Source organism: Barbus barbus, assembly GCF_936440315.1.
Source record: "Barbus barbus genome assembly, chromosome: 30".
Taxonomy (NCBI): domain Eukaryota; kingdom Metazoa; phylum Chordata; class Actinopteri; order Cypriniformes; family Cyprinidae; genus Barbus; species Barbus barbus.
This window is the reverse complement of record NC_136758.1, coordinates 20,602,416-20,620,334: the sequence shown is the minus strand read 5'-3', so window position 1 is coordinate 20,620,334 and position 17,919 is coordinate 20,602,416. Positions and strand designations below refer to the sequence as shown.

At 36.1% G+C, this 17,919-nt stretch overlaps 2 protein-coding genes across 3 annotated transcripts; both read left to right on the top strand.

The window, feature by feature from the left end:
• The first annotated feature begins 321 nt into the window (after positions 1-321).
• On the top strand, positions 322-9,010 carry LOC306850759 (kinesin-like protein KIF11). Of its 2 annotated transcripts, XM_079386608.1 has the most exons (23): positions 322-479; positions 687-793; positions 1,291-1,423; positions 1,529-1,626; positions 1,825-1,903; positions 2,267-2,452; positions 2,582-2,706; positions 2,818-2,908; positions 3,024-3,266; positions 3,351-3,446; positions 3,569-3,657; positions 4,030-4,117; positions 4,246-4,434; positions 4,515-4,722; positions 4,861-5,033; positions 5,525-5,650; positions 5,735-5,893; positions 6,486-6,625; positions 6,700-6,979; positions 7,068-7,290; positions 7,423-7,586; positions 7,705-7,815; positions 8,121-9,010. In XM_079386608.1, exons 2-23 carry the CDS (start codon positions 720-722, stop codon positions 8,229-8,231), a joined length of 3,186 nt encoding a protein of 1,061 aa, XP_079242734.1. In that variant the 5' UTR covers positions 322-479; positions 687-719; the 3' UTR covers positions 8,232-9,010. The 2 variants fall into 2 exon arrangements, with proteins under 2 accessions (XP_079242734.1, XP_079242735.1); XM_079386609.1 differs by lacking the exon at positions 1,529-1,626 and having other exon boundaries at positions 8,121-8,834.
• Positions 9,011-9,344: 334 nt separating this feature from the next.
• Positions 9,345-17,141, top strand: LOC306849963 (solute carrier family 22 member 15-like). Its single transcript, XM_079385357.1, has 12 exons — positions 9,345-9,573; positions 10,536-10,679; positions 10,876-11,008; positions 11,274-11,438; positions 11,515-11,644; positions 13,417-13,632; positions 13,761-13,901; positions 13,986-14,068; positions 14,867-14,975; positions 15,227-15,299; positions 15,501-15,659; positions 16,204-17,141. The coding sequence occupies exons 1-12, from the start codon at positions 9,490-9,492 to the stop codon at positions 16,258-16,260; spliced, it is 1,494 nt and encodes a 497-aa protein (XP_079241483.1). The 5' UTR covers positions 9,345-9,489; the 3' UTR covers positions 16,261-17,141.
• The last annotated feature ends 778 nt before the right edge of the window (positions 17,142-17,919 follow it).

Here is a 17,919-nt window from a genome sequence, read left to right as displayed (position 1 = left end):
ACTACGCAATTAAAAATAAATATGAATTGTTTAAATGAAATGTTCATTCTTTATCTCATTAGTTTTACTCACGCCTTATATATTTCCATTTGAAAATGCAGAATTATTATGCCAGCTTTATTTAAAAATAAATACGGTACTGTTAAAAGCTATTTATTAATTAAACGTAATTTAATTTATGAATTCGATCTCGCTCTCGTCGTCTAGTACTATTTTTAAAAAACTGCTCTTTCCCGAGATGCATCCGTTCCTGCTCGCCTCCTTTAGACCAATCAGAAGCATAGTAAAAAAAAAACTCTTCTCTGATTGGCTTAAAGCCGCAGATGCGCAATTTTCAAAGTCAGCAACTGCAGCGCTTGAAGACTCGTAGTCAGAGCGTACAGCTAATAAAGAGTATTCAAATAACCTGCGTTATTGGTGGGATTTTAAACTACTTTGGCAGCTTATTTGATCTGCTTTTAAAGGAGATCAGGTGAACGGTACGTGCATTTGCTAATTTAGTTCTTATTGGCTTGGTTTTGTCATTTATTTTGGTTAGGCGCCATTTAGGTTGGACAATGTCGTACTAATGTATCTGCGGATGTTTGCAGTATGTTTGTGTAACTTAACTTATGTTGGCTCAGTATTTATATAAATGGTTCCGGTGTGACTTATACTTGCTTTTTAAAACCTTATTTTGTTTAAAGGTTACATTTAAAGGGCATTTTCAGACCTTCAACATGGCTTCATCACAGTTACCAGCAGTTAAAAAAGATGAGAAAGGCAGAAATATACAAGTGGTTGTACGATGCAGGTAAATGTACAGGTTTTATGTGTAACAGTTATTTATATTTGTCGTAAGTAACGTTAGTGTATGAATGCATCAATCACATATTTTGTATGTTGTACGTTACTGTATGTATGACCAATAACCAGCTTACATATGTATGGTTTTTATACTCCTAGTTTAAAACCTTCTTTATTTATTAAATTATCTTTTTTATTAATATATATTTATTTATTTTTTGTTCTGAGTCTTGTAACAGCTTGCTCCCCACGTGACACAATTTAAATGACCATTTTATGTAATTAATCACGTCATTTGCTGGCTAAAACCATGGTTTGATCATTTGTATGTTATGTTTCAATTGCTTTTTCAAGATTTTTATAGAATAGGATGTTTATTTTTGTTTTCTTGTGCAATGTTAACTCTGGCTGTTCTACTTTTTTCGTTTCTAAATAAAATTGCATGCATTTATGAGATGGAAATTAATGTCTGTACCATTCTCATATCTGATGTGTGATTCACAGACCCTTCAACACAGTGGAGCGTAAATCTGCCTCTCATACAGTTGTTGAATGTGACCAGAACCGAAAAGAGGTGATAGTCCGTACTGGAGGCGCCACAGACAAAGCAGCAAGAAAAGCATACACTTTTGACATGGTGAGTGTCTGGCTTGTTTTCCACCCACGTCCTGAGTATTAATGTCATTTTAAAAAAAATCCTCTGTAGTAATGCTCATTGGTTTTCTCATTTCAATTGGTTTAGGTTTTTGGTCCTTCTGCCAAACAAATTGAAGTTTATAGGAGTGTGGTTTGTCCCATATTAGATGAAGTTATCATGGGCTATAATTGTACTATTTTTGCGTGAGTATCTGTATTTAAATGTCAACTCATTCAACATTTTGGACCTAGAAATTTTATTTGGCTTCTATAAGCTACTACATTTTATTAACTAAAGTTAGATTTTTGCTATGATGATCGCTAAAAAGCTGCCATGGTATTAAAAAATAAATAAACAAGTCTTATGCATTTACATAATGGATTATTTATTTTTGGTTTAAGATATGGACAAACTGGAACAGGGAAAACCTTCACAATGGAGGGTGACAGATCACCCAATGAGGAGTTTACTTGGGAAGAGGTAATATTTGAGTCAAAGTTGGGCAGTTCTGCAGTAGTGGAACGTGTCAAAGCAATGTTGATTAAAGGGGCCATATCATGCGTTCATGTAGTGTTTGATTTCTTTTCTAAAGGCCTCTAATGTTAACAATGTTTTCTTGCTCCAGTAGCAATTTTAATTCCTCATTTGTATTTACAAATTTACCTTTGAGAATAATGATAGTGTTATGCTCCTGCATATGAAATGAAGAAATAACTGCTTGCTTATTGAGGTTTTGCTATTGGGCCACAATATAAATGCCAATATTTGCATGATATGATTTGCTCAGTGATTGATCAGGGTTTTTCCCCTCCTTCCTTATTTCTTTCATGGTTACTCTTACAGGACCCTCTGGCTGGAATCATTCCCAGAACTCTTCATCAGATCTTCGAGAAACTGTCCAATAATGGCACAGAGTTCTCAGTGAAGGTTTCTCTGCTGGAAATCTATAATGAGGAATTGTTTGACCTTCTCAGCCCGGCTCCAGATGTCACGGAGAGACTACAACTGTTTGATGATCCCAGAAATAAAGTATGCTTTTTTGTTTGTTTGTTTGTTTGTTCCTGTAATGAATTATACCTGTAATATCCATATATTTTTCCTTTGAAAAATACCATGTATAAATGTTTGTTCAAACAAGACATTCTGTATATCTGTCAGAGGGGAGTTACCATTAAAGGTCTGGAGGAGATCACTGTGCACAATAAGAACGAGGTTTATCAGATCCTGGAGAGAGGAGCTGCCAAGAGAAAGACAGCCTCCACACTCATGAACGCTTATTCCAGGTAACAACTGAATCCATGCTTCCCAATTTAAATGGGCAGAAGACTAAATGTATGCCTTTGTGGTGTTTTGTTTATGGTTTAGAACTTCTTTCTTCCCCTTTTTTCCACCAGTCGATCTCATTCGGTGTTCTCTGTGACTATTCACATGAAAGAGATCACTCTGGATGGAGAAGAGCTGGTTAAGATTGGAAAACTGAACTTGGTGAGTTTACTTTTTCCAGACACAGCGTTTTAATCTACAGCCACGGCTAAAAAAAAAGCTTTAATTAGCTTTAAAGTGTTTTTAAACCAGCAGCTAATGTGTTTGCTCTGTTTAGGTGGATCTTGCAGGTAGTGAGAACATTGGGCGATCTGGTGCCGTGGACAAGCGTGCACGTGAAGCTGGCAACATAAACCAGTCTCTGCTGACTCTGGGTCGTGTAATCAAGGCTCTTGTGGAGAGAGGGCCTCATGTGCCCTACAGAGAGTCCAAACTCACTCGCATTCTGCAAGACTCACTGGGAGGACGTACCAAAACCTCCATTATCGCCACTGTGTCTCCTGCCTCCATCAATCTGGAGGTATGTCTTGTTCTGCTAAACTGTGCTGTTTCTTTCTTATTTTGTCCTTGTTATTAGGAATATTGATTTATAATTTTATTGTAGGAAACTCTGAGCACTCTGGACTATGCTAACAGGGCCAAGAGTATCATGAATAAGCCAGAGGTCAACCAAAAGCTCACCAAGAGAACTCTGATCAAGGCAAGTTTCTTTATTGTTTGTACATTTATACATTTTCATAAGATTTCCTGAACGATATTCCCAATTTCTTCATTCATGCAGCATTAACCAACCTATTCATGTTTCTAAAATAAATGTTGTAGGAATACACAGAGGAGATTGAGCGACTGAAAAGAGATTTGGCTGCAACCCGTGACAAACATGGAGTGTATCTCTCTGTTGATAACTATGAGTGAGTTCTGCATGTATCTTTGTTTTTTTTATTATTATTATTATTATTCTCACAAAGGCTACTTTTTTTTTTTTATCAATGGTTAAATATTATTAGAATTTAATTAAATTATTCCATGTAGTTTCATCCTGTGATGGTACAGCTGTTTATTTTTTTTATAAACAGCCATTACTCCAGTCATTAATGTCATGTGAATTGTACATTTTGTCTTTTTTTTTTTTTTTTTTCTTTTTATTACTGTGCTGTTGACACAGAATGCCTCAAATGAAATGGTTAACATTTTCCTTAGAAAACATATTTCTTCCTTGAATTTAGAGTTATTTTTAGTTTGATTGGAAGTGATAATTCAGAATTCTGTTTGACCATTTACAGGAATATGAACAGTAAACTGATGTCTCAGGAAGAGCAGATTACTGAGTACACAGAGCGGATCGCTGCTGTGGAGGAGGAGCTCAAAAAGGTGAGCATCTTTCAAATACATTCTACTTCTGCTTTTCTGTGTACAAATCGTGCCAACTTCCACTTTTGAGTTCGTGTGATGTCATGACAATGAGTGATGTATCTGATAAACTGTGCTTGTGTTGGCAGATTATGGACTTGTTTACAGACAGTAAGCAGAAATTGGACCAGTGCACTGAGGACCTGCAGGACAAGAACCAGAGACTGGAGGATGCTCACAAGGACCTAACAGAGACCAAGCACCGCCTCACTCAAGAGGCGTTCATCACTTCACAGCTCCAAAGCAATGAGTGTCAACTCTACAACACTGCTGACCAGGTCTGTGAATCAGATGTGTAGTTTGGTGATGAAATGAACGGATAGTATGCATAATTATTAACTCGATCCCTCTCATCCAGCTGTTGAACACTGCTGAGATCAGCACACAGGATGTTAATGGTCTCCACGCTAAGCTGCAGAGGAAGAAGGAAGTGGAGCTTCATAACGGGGAGGTCCAACAGAGCTTTTCCCAGCGCATGGAGAACTGCTACAACAGCATGCAGACCTCACTGCAGGAGCAGAGCCACAAACATGCTGCTATGATTGACTATTACCGCTCTTCTGTGGGTAAGAGATGTTCCATGGCTCCATTCTCAAAATGTAATCTGCTCTTTCGGGGGGAAGTTTAAAATCACTTCCAGCAAGAAAGTCGTCTATTTCCAGGAAAACAATCACATTAATGTCTGTTTAAATGTCTCTGTGTAGGTGGGTTGCTGAATACAAATGGAACAGTGTTTAAGGAGACATTAGGTGCCGTCTGTGAGTCTTACAGCAGTATTAAAGGGGCTGTGGGAGAAGGTGTGGAGCGGTGCAAGAAACGAGTGTTACATCAGAAGAAACTCTCTCAGGAGGCTCAAAATAGCATGCTGGAAATACTGGTAAGAACTCCGTGATGTTTCAAATTGTAAACGGTTTGTTTGACAACCTTTTGATAGGTAAATGCTTTATGCAGTAGTGAAACCATCAATGGTCTTTTCAGGGGTATTAGATGTGAGTAGTGGTTCTCAGTCTTTTTGACTCCAAGGCCTTCCATTATTTACAAAAATATTTGTTTTGAAAACACAGTTATGGTCACTCCTAAGTTCCCATAAGTAATGATTTAAAGGGATAGTACACCCAAAAATGAAAATTACTCCATGATTTACTCACCCTAAAGCCATCCTCGATGTATATGACTTTCTTCATTCACACGAATACAATCAGAGTTGGAGTTTTCTTTATTTATTTTTTCATGTCCTGGCTCTTCCAAGCTTTATGGTGCTTGATTTTGAAGTCCAAAAAGTTGCATCCATCCATCATAAAAAGTACTTCAGAGGGTTAATAACATTTTGATTATGATTTTATTTCTATAACTTATTTTGTTTTCCAGGATGAACACAGACAGCATTTAGAGGAGGTTTTGGTTGCCCAGGCGGTGCCAGGTATCAGATCTGTCATGGCCATGAATGACAATCTGAAGCAAACCCTTCACAAATACAACTCTTTGGCTGAGCAGGTATGTTTCAGATGATTTTACATGCTCTTATGTCAGCGTGATTATTTTGAGATGTAATCGGTCAAATTAAAATGTCTCCTACAGATGCAGGGTCTGAAATTGGAGATGGTGTCGTTTTTTGACTCTTATGTTGAATCGTTGGCCAGTATGCGAGAGTGCGCTGTGCAAGGCTTCAACACTCTGCGTGCCGAGCACGACAAGCTCAAGCAACAAATCAGCCAAGCTGGAAACAACCATCAGGCGGTAAGTCTACTCCCACTGACAGTTTCTTGAAGAGGGGTTTGTGTTTAAACCAAGTGATCGCATTTCTTTAAACTGATTGGCTCAGATGTTCACAAGCTTTGTGGGTGCTGTAAATGTCACCTATTGACCACAGGGAGGCTGGTCCTGTACATGCTGAAATGCTCAGCAGGCCTCAGTGTTTTCAAAATGGTTTATAAGCAGTCACTTTCCAAACTAGACCAAGAAAAACACTTTCCCCTGGTTTCACAGACAAGGCTTAAGCTTAGTCCCAGACTAAAGTGTAAGTCTGAGCTGTTTTAACTGAAAGAAACTTGCACTGACTGATCTTAAAATATATCAGTACCTTTGTTTTGTCTCAAGATGCATACTAGTAAAGTTTTTTTCTAAGGCATGTTAATAAAAATTACTTAAATTTCCTAATTGAACAATGGCCTAATCCTGGCTTACTCTAAACCCTGTCTGTGAAACCGGGCCGTTAAGCGTCAGAGAACTTGAAGGAACCTTATAATGAAAACATTTGGTCACATGATTTGCCTAAATCACTTTGACCACCAGAGGTTTCTAAAACTGCTTAAATTTTTCCTTTCTACAGCGTGTGGCTGAACTGGTTCAGTGTTTGCAGAACCAAATGAATCTCTTGGCGGTGGACACTCAGACTGACTTTGAGGGTCTTGCACAGGCAGCTTCTGCCCAGATTGTTCCACTAGAAACGCTACAGAGCTCCATACAGAGGTGAGAGGACATTCACAACATATACCTTCAAGTTTTCTATAACAAAACCCTAACAAATCTCGTCTTTACTGTAGTAAATGCACTGTGTCTGAGGAGCACACGTTGTCTGTCCGCGCTCAGCTGGGTTCCTCTGTGGATGGAGTTATAACGGAGATGATTGAAGTGACAGAAGAAGGAGAGAGGACGCTGGAGGAATGTGCTGGTTACTGCAGACACCTGCAGACATCAGTGGACTCATTGGCTGAGTCGGGACTCAAGTGGTGCCATGATGCCAGAGGCTCAACTGAGAATAAAGCCCAGGAACAGCTCAAACTCATCACAGAGACAGACACAGCTGTGCAAGACCTGCTTAAGGTAAGTTTGGGCCTCTCCCAATAATGCCCACATCTATATGTGACTTTCTTGTCTATGCTAAATCTTTTACTCTTGTGTGTGCATGTAGTCTGTAGAAGAAAAGGGTGAGAGAGCAGTTAAGGACTGTGAAGCCCGTTTGAGTCGCATGCAGCAGGAAGTAGAAGGAATCCTGAGTCGTGTGGAATTGCAGACCGGCAAAGATGATGCTACCTTGCAGGAGCACAAAGAGATCCTCTCCTCCATCAACACTCAGGCACTGGACACAGTACACGACTTCATCAGCTCAGAGCTGCGGCAAGATTTACCAACAGGTATGAGAGAAGCTGTGTGGGAAATATTCTATATATATATATATATATATATATATATATATATTATTAGATGTGGCGCAAGTGATCTGTCCATGTGTACTGGGCACTGATGTGATGTGTGAATCTTTGCAGGAACGACACCTCAGCGTAAGGAGTATGTGTATCCACGTGTGCTGAGCAAGCCGAGGAGTCGAGAAGAGCTGGAAGATGAGTTCAGAGCTCAGCAGGAGCCGCTTCAGTGTGCACTGAGCCAGTGTGAGACAGTCATAGAGGCAGAAGAGAAACCTCTCGACCAGGTGTTACAATCATAAGTTTTGACCATCCGTATTCTAGAGCTAGTCAGTGGCAACACTGTCTTTTAAAATTTATTGAGAAGCTGTAGATGCTCTTGTATAACCTCAATTCTGTTTTTAGGACTCTCTGGAGGATGAAGTCAGTGTTTCTAGGGATGGAAATGTCACTGAACAGTCATGCTCTGATGAGAACCTGATATGTTACGAAAACGGAAGAGTTCCCTTTTTCAAGGTGAGACATTTTGGCGCCAAAAAAAGTCCATTGCATATTTTCAATAATGCACACCTCACACACAAGTCACTTGTACCAAGCAGCTTTCTTTTGGTCAATGTGAAAAACACTGAACCGGTTGCAAATTCTTTGTTGGGAAATGTTTTGCCCTCAAGCGAAATTCCCAATTGCATGAATTCCTACTAAAATGGCATGTTTTTGTCTTTGAAAATCCACTGAACAACGGTGTGGCAACATCTAAATAGTGTTGGTTTTAAATAATATATTTACTGAGAACAATGTTTTTGTTTTTTTTGTCTGATCAGAAGAAAAGCAAGAAGGAAAACTGCAATAAGTCACTGAACCGTTCAAAGGTGGAGAATGAAAGCATGTCTACGCCACCACATTCTAAACTACCACTCAGGTGTCAGAATTAACAAATTATATTGTTTCTATTCTTTCTATGTATGTCTTAAAGAGCATTGTTTTATCTATCGGTGTATGTCTTTTTAAATATGATTTGTCTATGTATTTAGCGTTCTCATGTCTGTTTCCTCTGTCACAGTTCAATAATAAATGTTTTAACTTCAGGGTGATTTCTTTGTTACCTTTGTTAGTTTCACTAGCTTTAGAGCTTGTTTTTTTTGTGTGGTTTGTTTTTGTTAAACATTTGTTTAATAGCTAAAAGAAAATGAATCCACTATTTGAACCAATAAAATATTTTTAACGTATTGTTCGGTTTTAAAATGTTTGTATAAAGTTTATTCTATTACATTTAGTTTGTTGACTGTAACATTGTTGTTTTTTTGTAGATGTATGTTTTCCTCAAATTTAAGAGACATAAGGTTCTTATTACAAGAAAATCATGTTTGTGGATTGCTGCATTTAGTAAAGAAATAACACAAGAATTGTTGTGACCTTATTTTAGCAAACTTTACTGTGTAAGATAAATGCATCATTCAAGGTTTTAAAAATCAGGTGTTGAATCGGAGTAGCTAAATAGAAAAACAATATTAAATCCTATTGGTTGTTTTACATTGAATCATTTAGCAGACGATTTTTTTCCAACCTGACTTACAAATGTTATATTAAATGTTTTATTTTTTGCATTTACTATTTTTAAGGGTTGATTCTTCTCGTCCCTGAATTTGTGCAGAAACGAGCTTTTCATATTTTGATTGCTTGCATTAAAATAGGCCTATCTGAACTTAAATGTAAATTTTTACTTGTTTCTCCGAATATGTAGATCTGGAACTTTCTACTGCTGTCTTGGATGATAATTTACACCTGAATGTAGTTTAATTGTCTTTAATAACATTAATTTGAAAATACAAACAATAAAAATTAGACCCTTAATGTTTAGTCTAAATTAGTACAATTTAAAAACAATGTCACTAAAAGCGCTCGTTTCAATTTATTTTTTCCATTAAGCGTTAATTCTTGAGGTCCAATCAGAACAACGGTCTGTACCACGTGTTTGAATAACACAATCTCGTCCAATCAGAACCGCTCTGTACCACGTGTTTGAATAACACAAACTCGTCCAATCAGAACCGCTTTGTACCACGTGGTTTCATTCCACGTCTGCGAAGCTAGATTACAGCGGAACATCTGAAAGCTCAGTTGTTCTCAAAGCCATTATTAAAAATGTAAATATACACACAATGGTATGCAGTCGGATGATTTGACCCTGGAATGGATTTAGAGGAGGCTTACCAGGCGGTTGGAGAATTCGGTAGACACCAGAAGCGGATGATCACCATCCTGGTTCTCCTACAGGTAAATTAACAGATGATAGATGCAAATCCACAGATACATGTTTGTGTAGTTGAATTCCTTTATATTTCTGAACACATAAGCCAGTAGCAGAATTTATATTTGATGGATCAAACCTATATTTGCATCTTATCTTCAGGCGATAGGATGTCTTTGCTTTAATCCGACCTAGTTTCAGTGAATCATTTACTTTAACTTGTGTTTACTTATATGTCATTAGTTTTAAGTTTCCATTTTATGACCCTGGAACCTGATGAAGTCTCATCCAGCAATGATTTTACGTTGTTGGCTCTGAAAACTGAAAATGTTTGTATATCAATAATATTTTGGATTCATTTTCAGTTGAATTTCCTGATTCTTTGATTTCCCTTTCAGACTTTAATTTAAAAAAGTAGTAAGTCATAAATATTTAGAAATGTGATAGGATGGAACTATTAGAACCTACTTAATATAAGAAAAAAATATATAAAAATCCCAAACAATTTCTATACGATTTGTGTGATGTAGCTTAAATGTTGTGTTTATGGAACGATGCATAATTAACACAAAGTTTATATATATATATAACAACAACAACAATGAAATTCACCGAAATCAGTCTAATGTTGTTGTTTTTTATAGCAGGTGAATATGGAAATGATGTTAACATTTATAAAAGAAAACTGTATTTTCTAAATGATCCTTTTCTGCTGCATTGCTAGGTAGGATATAGTAATACGGTTTCTTTCAAAGATGCACTTTATATTTCTGTTTTTCTTTTAATATATGTGAAGTAACCTACATGAGTTATGGCCATAATGTAAAATAAAGAGAAAATGAGATCAAATGAACATTCTAGTGATCATCTCTATATCAGAGTTTTTATCTGAACTGATTTGAGCTCAGATTGGATATTGTTCATTTAGGAAACTGAGCCTATATCATTGAAAGCTGAATAACCTGAAATATTTGTCTTGTTTTTACAGATTTACATGGCATTTCAGTCCATGCTCATAATTTTAGTGGGTGCTGTGCCAGAATATCACATAGAATCTGTTACTGGAGATCCGGATGATGATATAACACAAAGTGTGAAATTCACAGAAGATGTCAGCTCAATTGTGACCGAGGTAAGAGACTGTCATCAATTTAGCACATTAAACTAATTGTCTTCAACTTTGCTCATCCTTTCAAATACAAATCACACCTATACTTGATATCAAATAAGAAATAACTGTCTATTTACCTTTATGTCTGGTCAGGACAACATGTATATGCATAAATATTTGAACTGCTTGATATTCTGGTCTGGGTTTTTTTATGCAGTGGTACCTGATTAAACATGACGCCTATAAAGTAAACTTGGCTGGGTCTCTGTTCTTTGCGGGTGTGCTGATCGGAAATGTCCTGTTTGGACCACTCTCAGATAAGATTGGCAGGAAGCCGGTTTTCCTAACTGGTAAGATGGAGCTGAACTGGTTTCTGTTCTATAAAGTGGTTTATAAGGATTACATCATTGTAATATTTGCATACTGCTTTGTGGTAGGTCTTTTCTTTTTTGCATCTATTTAATCATCTATAACTGCTTAACATGAGATTTTCAAGCACAACCACCTGAAAACCAAAAGCAAAGAAACAAACAATCATAAGGCCTAAACTTTCGTAAAACAACAGTTGAATGTGGTGTTGTTCTGGTGACCTCTATTAAAACTGTTCTCTCTCAGGTCTGTTTTTTGAGGTCTTGTTTGGGTACGGAACAGCGTTAGCGCCCAGTTATGAGGTATTTGCTGTGTCTCGGCTGCTGGTGGGAATGATGAACGGAGGAATGGCATTGGTCTGCTTTGTTCTTACTCAGGAATATGTGGGAAAGTCATACTGGGCTATGACAGGTACACATGAATTTGGATTTAAATCAGTTTTGTTTACTTTCACAGTGGTCATGTAAAGCCATTTTCTGTGTTTCAGGGACCTTGACTAATATGACCTTTGCAGTGGGCATCGCTCTGTTTGCTGCGTTGGGTTATTATGTTCAGCCGTGGCGGAACCTAGCAACTGCAGCCAACTGTCCTGGACTTTTGCTCTTCATGCTCTGTGTGTAAGTGAGCGGTGCGGTCAGATACCTACCTCCTGTTAAACTAACGGTGCTTTGTAAAGCTGCACTTGGTGTTGCTTTTAGGACACTTTAAGCATTTGTAAAAGTATATCTTGAACAAAAACAAAGTTTAGAAGAGTTATTTTGTGTGTTCTGTTGAAGGAAGTGCAAAAAAAAGGATACACACTACCGTTCAAAAGTTTGTGGTTGTTAATATTTTTAAAGGTTTGGAAGTAAATTAAGACAATTAAAATAACTGTTTTCTGTTATATGTAATGTATAAAAAAAGAAAAAAAAAAAATATATATATATTCATTCCTATGGTAGTGAAGCTGAATTTTCAACAGCCGTTAGTTCAGTCTTCAGTGTCACAAATGATCAAAAATCTGAATATGCTGATTTGGTGCGCAGGAAATATTTATTATCAGTGCTGAAAACAGCTGTGCTACTTAATATTTCAGTGGAATTGTGATATTTAAGGATTTTTTTTTTCATGAATAGAAAGTTTACAATTTTTATTGATCAATATAATGCATCCTTATTGAATAAAATATTAATTTCTAGACTGTTAATCTCTAAATTCATAGTGTAAATTATATTCTTTTAAATGTTTATTCCTTTGTTTATATATGTGACCCTGGACCACAAAACCAGTCATAAGTAGCATGGGTATATTTGTAGCAACACATCGTATGGGTCAAAATTATCGATTTTTTATTTATTTATTTATTTTTTTTATGCCAAATATCATTGGGATATAACGTAAAGATCATGTTCCATGAAGATATTGTGCAAATTTCCTACCGTAAATATATCAAAAGTTAATTTCTGATTGGTAATATGCATTGCCAAGGACTTAATTTGGACAACTTTAAAGGCGATTTTCTCAATATTTAATTTTTGTTTGTTTTTGTTTTGCACCCTCAGATTTCAGATTTTCAAATGGTTATATCTCGGCCAAATATTGTCCTATCCTAACAAACCATACATAAATGGAAAGCTTATTTATTCAGCTTTCAGATATATTTAAGAAATTGACCCTTATGACTGGTTTTGTGGTCCAGGGTCATACAAACACACACACACACACACACACACACACACACACACACATATATATATAGTTTGTCTGAGAGAAGGTCAGGTATGATGGTATTGAAGGCCGAGCTGAAGTCCACAAATAAGATCCTTGCATAATTCCCAGGTTTGTCGAGGTGTTGCAGGATGTAATGCAGTCCCATATTGACAGCGTCATCCACAGACCTGTTTGCTCTATAGGCAAACTGAAGAGGATACCGTCCTATTTCTTGTTAGGAAACCTGTGTACTCGATGTCCTGACAGGCTGGAGTTTGTGCAACCTCCACAAACACAATAATTTACCATGACAATGATAAATTGAAATAAAAATAACTACCAAAAACACACTGACTCGCGTCACGTAATATGACGCAATGTTGAAAAAAAAAAAGCGGTTTTTGAGAACTGTCCAGTTTTTTTTATCTAAATTTGTTCCCTCGTGTCTTGTAAAACATTTTCAAATCCTGCATTAATGGTTCATGTGGTATTTTCATACAAGGTTATATATTTCATTTGAATTTAACCTGCAATATGCACTTTAAGTCTGACTTGCATTATTTTCTGATTTCATACATTCTCGGAAAATATTCCCCCATCATAAGGTTCAAATCATATTGGATTCTTATCTAAAATGTCATAATGTCTCTTGAACATGAGAAATGAGAATATGTCTGCCTAATTTCCATGACTGTGGCAGGACTTTGCCAGAATCTCCACGCTGGCTTTATTCTCGGGGTCAAACGGAGAAGGCTGAAGACATCCTGAAGGATTTTGCTATGAGGAACGGGAAAGGCAGAATTCCAGTGAAGCTCCGGAGGACCGTCAGCACTCCGGGAGCATCCAGCCCTGGGATTTTCCAGCTGTTCACACATCCCATACTGCGCTGGAGGACTGTGGTGCTCATGTATGTGTGGTGAGTATTTTATAGGAGTGTAATATTTTCCAAAAGCTATATCTTGATTTCACTCAGTAACAGTATTATGCCAAAGATCTGTCCATTTTAATTTACTCATTCTGTGTGTGTGTATGTGTATAATGCAGGTATGCGTGTAGCCTTGTGTATTACGGGTTGACCCTCAGTGCCAGTGAAGATAAAGGTAATCGTTACCTTAGCGTTGCCATGTATGGTCTGGTGGAACTCCCTGCATACCCTCTCTGCATGTACTTCATTAACAAACAGTGGTAAATGCACTCGCACGATCACATCCACACGCTGCAGTATCAGACTCTCTCACATTATTAGCTTAGTGTTTGTTTTTATTTTAGGGCAGGCCGGAGGAAGTCAATGGCCAATTTTCTTGCATTTGCAGGCGTATCCTGTCTGCTCACAATGTTTGTTCCTGTATCAGGTGATCATCTTTACAAATAAATTAGACTTTGATGCCACTTGGTTAGGTTTTTTTGTTATTTATGCAATTAATTATTTCGGGAATGATACATTTGGGGTCCACACACGCACATACAATTGGTCAAAAGTGAAATAATTAACATTTAAAAATGTTTTTGAAAGAAGTGTCATGCTGCATTTATTTGTTCAGAAAAATACAGTAAAAAACAATTTAAAATAACTTGTTTTTTTTTTACTATTAAATTGTAAAATGTAATGAATTTTCAGCAGCCAGTCTTCAATGTCACATGATCCTTCAGAAATCATTCTAATACGCTGACTTGATGCTCAATTATTATACATTTTTATATAAAACGACTAAATTTTACTAATAATGGTTTTTATCATTAATATATATATATATATATATATATATATATATATATATATATATATATATATATATATATATATATATATATATATATATATATATATATATACACACACTCATAGTATATATTTTGAAAATATTTACATGTATATATTTATATAATTTATATTATATATAAATATTTTTAATATACAAATATAACATATTTTTCTTAAATATATACATGCATGTGTGGGTATTTATATAAACATAATAAAAATAAACAGTACACACACACATTATGTAAACTTTTTTTTTTTATTTTGGATGCGATTAATCGTTTGACAGCACTAATATACACATTACCAGTAGTACTAATATTCTCTGTAAGCATACATCATGCATTTCTAAATTGGTTGTCTAAAGCCTGTTGTTTGCTTTCCTCAGGGTCCTTAATAAGTGCCACATCACTGGCTCTAGTGGGAAAACTGATGGTCAGTGCTGCATTTAATATTGTGTATGTGTATACGTCAGAACTCTACCCAACCGTGGTCAGGTACAGCCAACGCTTTTGCTGCTTGATGTAGCACATGTTTTGTGCTTTAGCTCTTTTACAATTGTCATTTTAAGTAAAAATGATTATTAAAATGTGTTAAATTGTATGTCCTTGCAGAATAAGATTCTGTGCTTGAGCAAACAGCACCCTCTAGTGTATACTATTATATAATCAATGTACAACCCAAAAGTCCCTGGCTGCATGTGCTGGGTGAATTCTAATGTAAGTGTGTTTGTGTGTGTGTGTGTTAGGAATGCAGGGCTGGGTGTGTGTTCCATGTCCTGTAGAGTTGGAGGAATTCTGGCACCATTTGTGCCGAGTATGGTAGGTAAATATAAGCTACCTGACTTAAGAAATGCCATTTTTCCCTCCTAAATAATATTTTCTTGTGTGATTTGAACAATTATTAATATGCATTCATAGATGTTATTAATATAATTTGTAAAAATATATTAAATTAATATTGTATGTATATATTATCAGCTTTAATATTGATTGTGTACTGATTTATTGGTAATTGTCCAGAAATCATTGCACACCTCCATGCCATTTATGGTGTTCTGTTTGAGTGGGATTTCTGCGGGCTGCCTGGGGCTTCTTCTGCCGGAGACACTTAATAAACCTTCTGCTGAAACACTTGACGAACTGTCCAGCCCCACCTACCAGCGAATCTTACAGCCGCAGGTAAACATGAGCATGACATAATTATAATTTCATATGATTTTTAAACTGTCTATTTACATAACTCCCTGGAATACTTAATTCTGGTTGGTTGATCACAGTATACTGCCTCCAAATATTTTTGCAATGTTTCATGTCTCTTATATAATGATCTTCGTCATTTACATTTACTGTTATGTGTTTGGCAGATGTTTCATCGAAAGTGATTTATATTGAATATATATTTCATCGAACCTGTGACTTTGACATTGGTAGCACCATGCTCTGCTGTTTGCGATACAGGAATGCATAATAAATAATTGTTGAATACAGAATTATTTATTGTAATTATTATAATAAATGTATTGTAACTATAATTATAAGAAACACTGCTGTATAAATTCAGCTGAAATCAATGTTTCATGTGTCATAAGTTGTGAAATAAATAGTCAAGAGGTTATCATCACAAAAAAAAGCCTTAATTACCAACGAATTGTGAGTTGTTTTTTGCTGTACAAGAATCCCAGTGAGATCTTTTCTTCATAATGGATTGTTGTGTGTTTTATAGGTTCACCTTTTGGAAGAAAAGCATTTAATTGACCACAACAGTGCTGATAGTGACTGAGACAAAGACCTTGAAAACATTTTATTATGCCTGTTTACATACATTCTCCGACCATGGTCGGAATGTCGTGCCATACACTGACTCAATGAAAGACTAAAGGTGCCTTCCAGAAGAAATCTGTCTGCTCAAAGGATCAATTCAACAGATTTAACTTTCAGGACTAATTTAAAATAACGGAAAAGGGACCAGATTCTTATTCGTAAACCCTTTTATCATAATGTCTCACAATTATGACAACTAATTTCATGTGTTTACTGCCATTTATGAAAAAATGTCTTGCTCATTTGTTTTTAATGTTATATTTTTGTTAGTTGTGACATTACATTCTCCAGAGTGTATATATTAGCATTCAATTAATTATCAATAATGGCTGCAAATTTTTAGTGATACTGAATCTAATTTTTATGTTGTCTTAAAGAAATGGTTCACTCAAAAATTACAATTTCCATTTATTTACTATTTTTAAATCTTTACTGACAATATTTTTCTGTCATACTCGTATGCTGGTATTTTTTCTGTGCAACACACAAGTAGTGAAATTAGACACTAGATGTGAAATTCAATAAATATTATCAGTGAATAAATTAGATTCATACTTTTATTTGCCTTTGGTGTTTCACTAAAAAAATATCAGCATGAAAAAAATTAGTTTTGATGGACATGAGGGTGAATAATAGCAGAATTTTAATTTTGGGGCGAACTGTTGATTTAAGAGAGACTTTTTTTTTTTTTTTTTAACCATTATTGATCGTTATTTTTCTCCGAAGGGAGAAGTTAAGTGTTCAACACATGTATATTTCTGTACAGTGCTAAACATGCATTTGTGTTTATCTTGAGAGTTAATGGAAAAGCTTTGAAATAAATTCCTCATATATATTGCGCATGAGCGTTTATGTCGTCTGTCACCAGTAGATGGCACGGTGTTGAAGGCCACCTCCCCTGAACTGAAGTCACCTATGACCTGTTCTAGTCCTCGTGCTGATGATGTCAGCGTTGACGCAGGTGAGCAGTGCTCGGGTAAACCACAGGATTCAGGAGCTGGGAGTTTCAAAGAAGCCGGCACAAAACTTTAAACCACAAACCTGTTTTTTTTTTGGTTTCCGTCTCTCTTTCCTTGCTGTAATCGCAGCCTGTGGCGCTGCATGTAGCTGACAGAACAGGTTGAGAGAGAGCAGGCATTAACTGTAATAACTGTTTTCATTCTGTAAGTCTTCCTCCAAGGTCTGGCGGGCGTTGTATCACCCTGCACAAGGAGATAAACAGCAGGTACAGAAGGTGTGGTCTCTTGAGTGCATCATCTGTGATCAGCTTATAATAAAAACAAATTGTTTTGTTATGTTTGTAATATTGCAGTTCATCTGCGAAATTTAAACTAAGAAGTGTTTATTAAAATAAATCAAAGCAAGTCTTACTAACCTATATATATATATATATACACACACACGCACCTTTTTTATTTGGTTGACGTTATCAAGCCGTCTTTATAAATACCACTTCTTTAAAATTACCACTTTTATTTATGTAATGGAAGCCTATAAGCCTGGGGTAATGTCACTTTCCTGCTTTCAGCTCTTCTTCACATTCAGAAAGCACAACAACTGTCACACCTGTACTGAAAAGTAGTTCAGGTTCAATATCAGGTCAGTATCATTGTCTGTG

Coding starts and splice junctions, on each gene's coding strand:
- LOC306850759 (XM_079386608.1), top strand. CDS start 720: ATGGCTTCATCACAGTTACCAGCAGTTAAAAAAGATGAGAAAGGCAGA. Junction 2,453..2,581: donor TTGATGATCCCAGAAATAAA/GTATGCTTTTTT, acceptor TATATCTGTCAG/AGGGGAGTTACCATTAAAGG. Junction 5,034..5,524: donor ATAGCATGCTGGAAATACTG/GTAAGAACTCCG, acceptor TTTGTTTTCCAG/GATGAACACAGACAGCATTT.
- LOC306849963 (XM_079385357.1), top strand. CDS start 9,490: ATGGATTTAGAGGAGGCTTACCAGGCGGTTGGAGAATTCGGTAGACAC. Junction 10,680..10,875: donor TCAGCTCAATTGTGACCGAG/GTAAGAGACTGT, acceptor TTTTTTATGCAG/TGGTACCTGATTAAACATGA. Junction 15,660..16,203: donor AGCGAATCTTACAGCCGCAG/GTAAACATGAGC, acceptor TGTGTTTTATAG/GTTCACCTTTTGGAAGAAAA.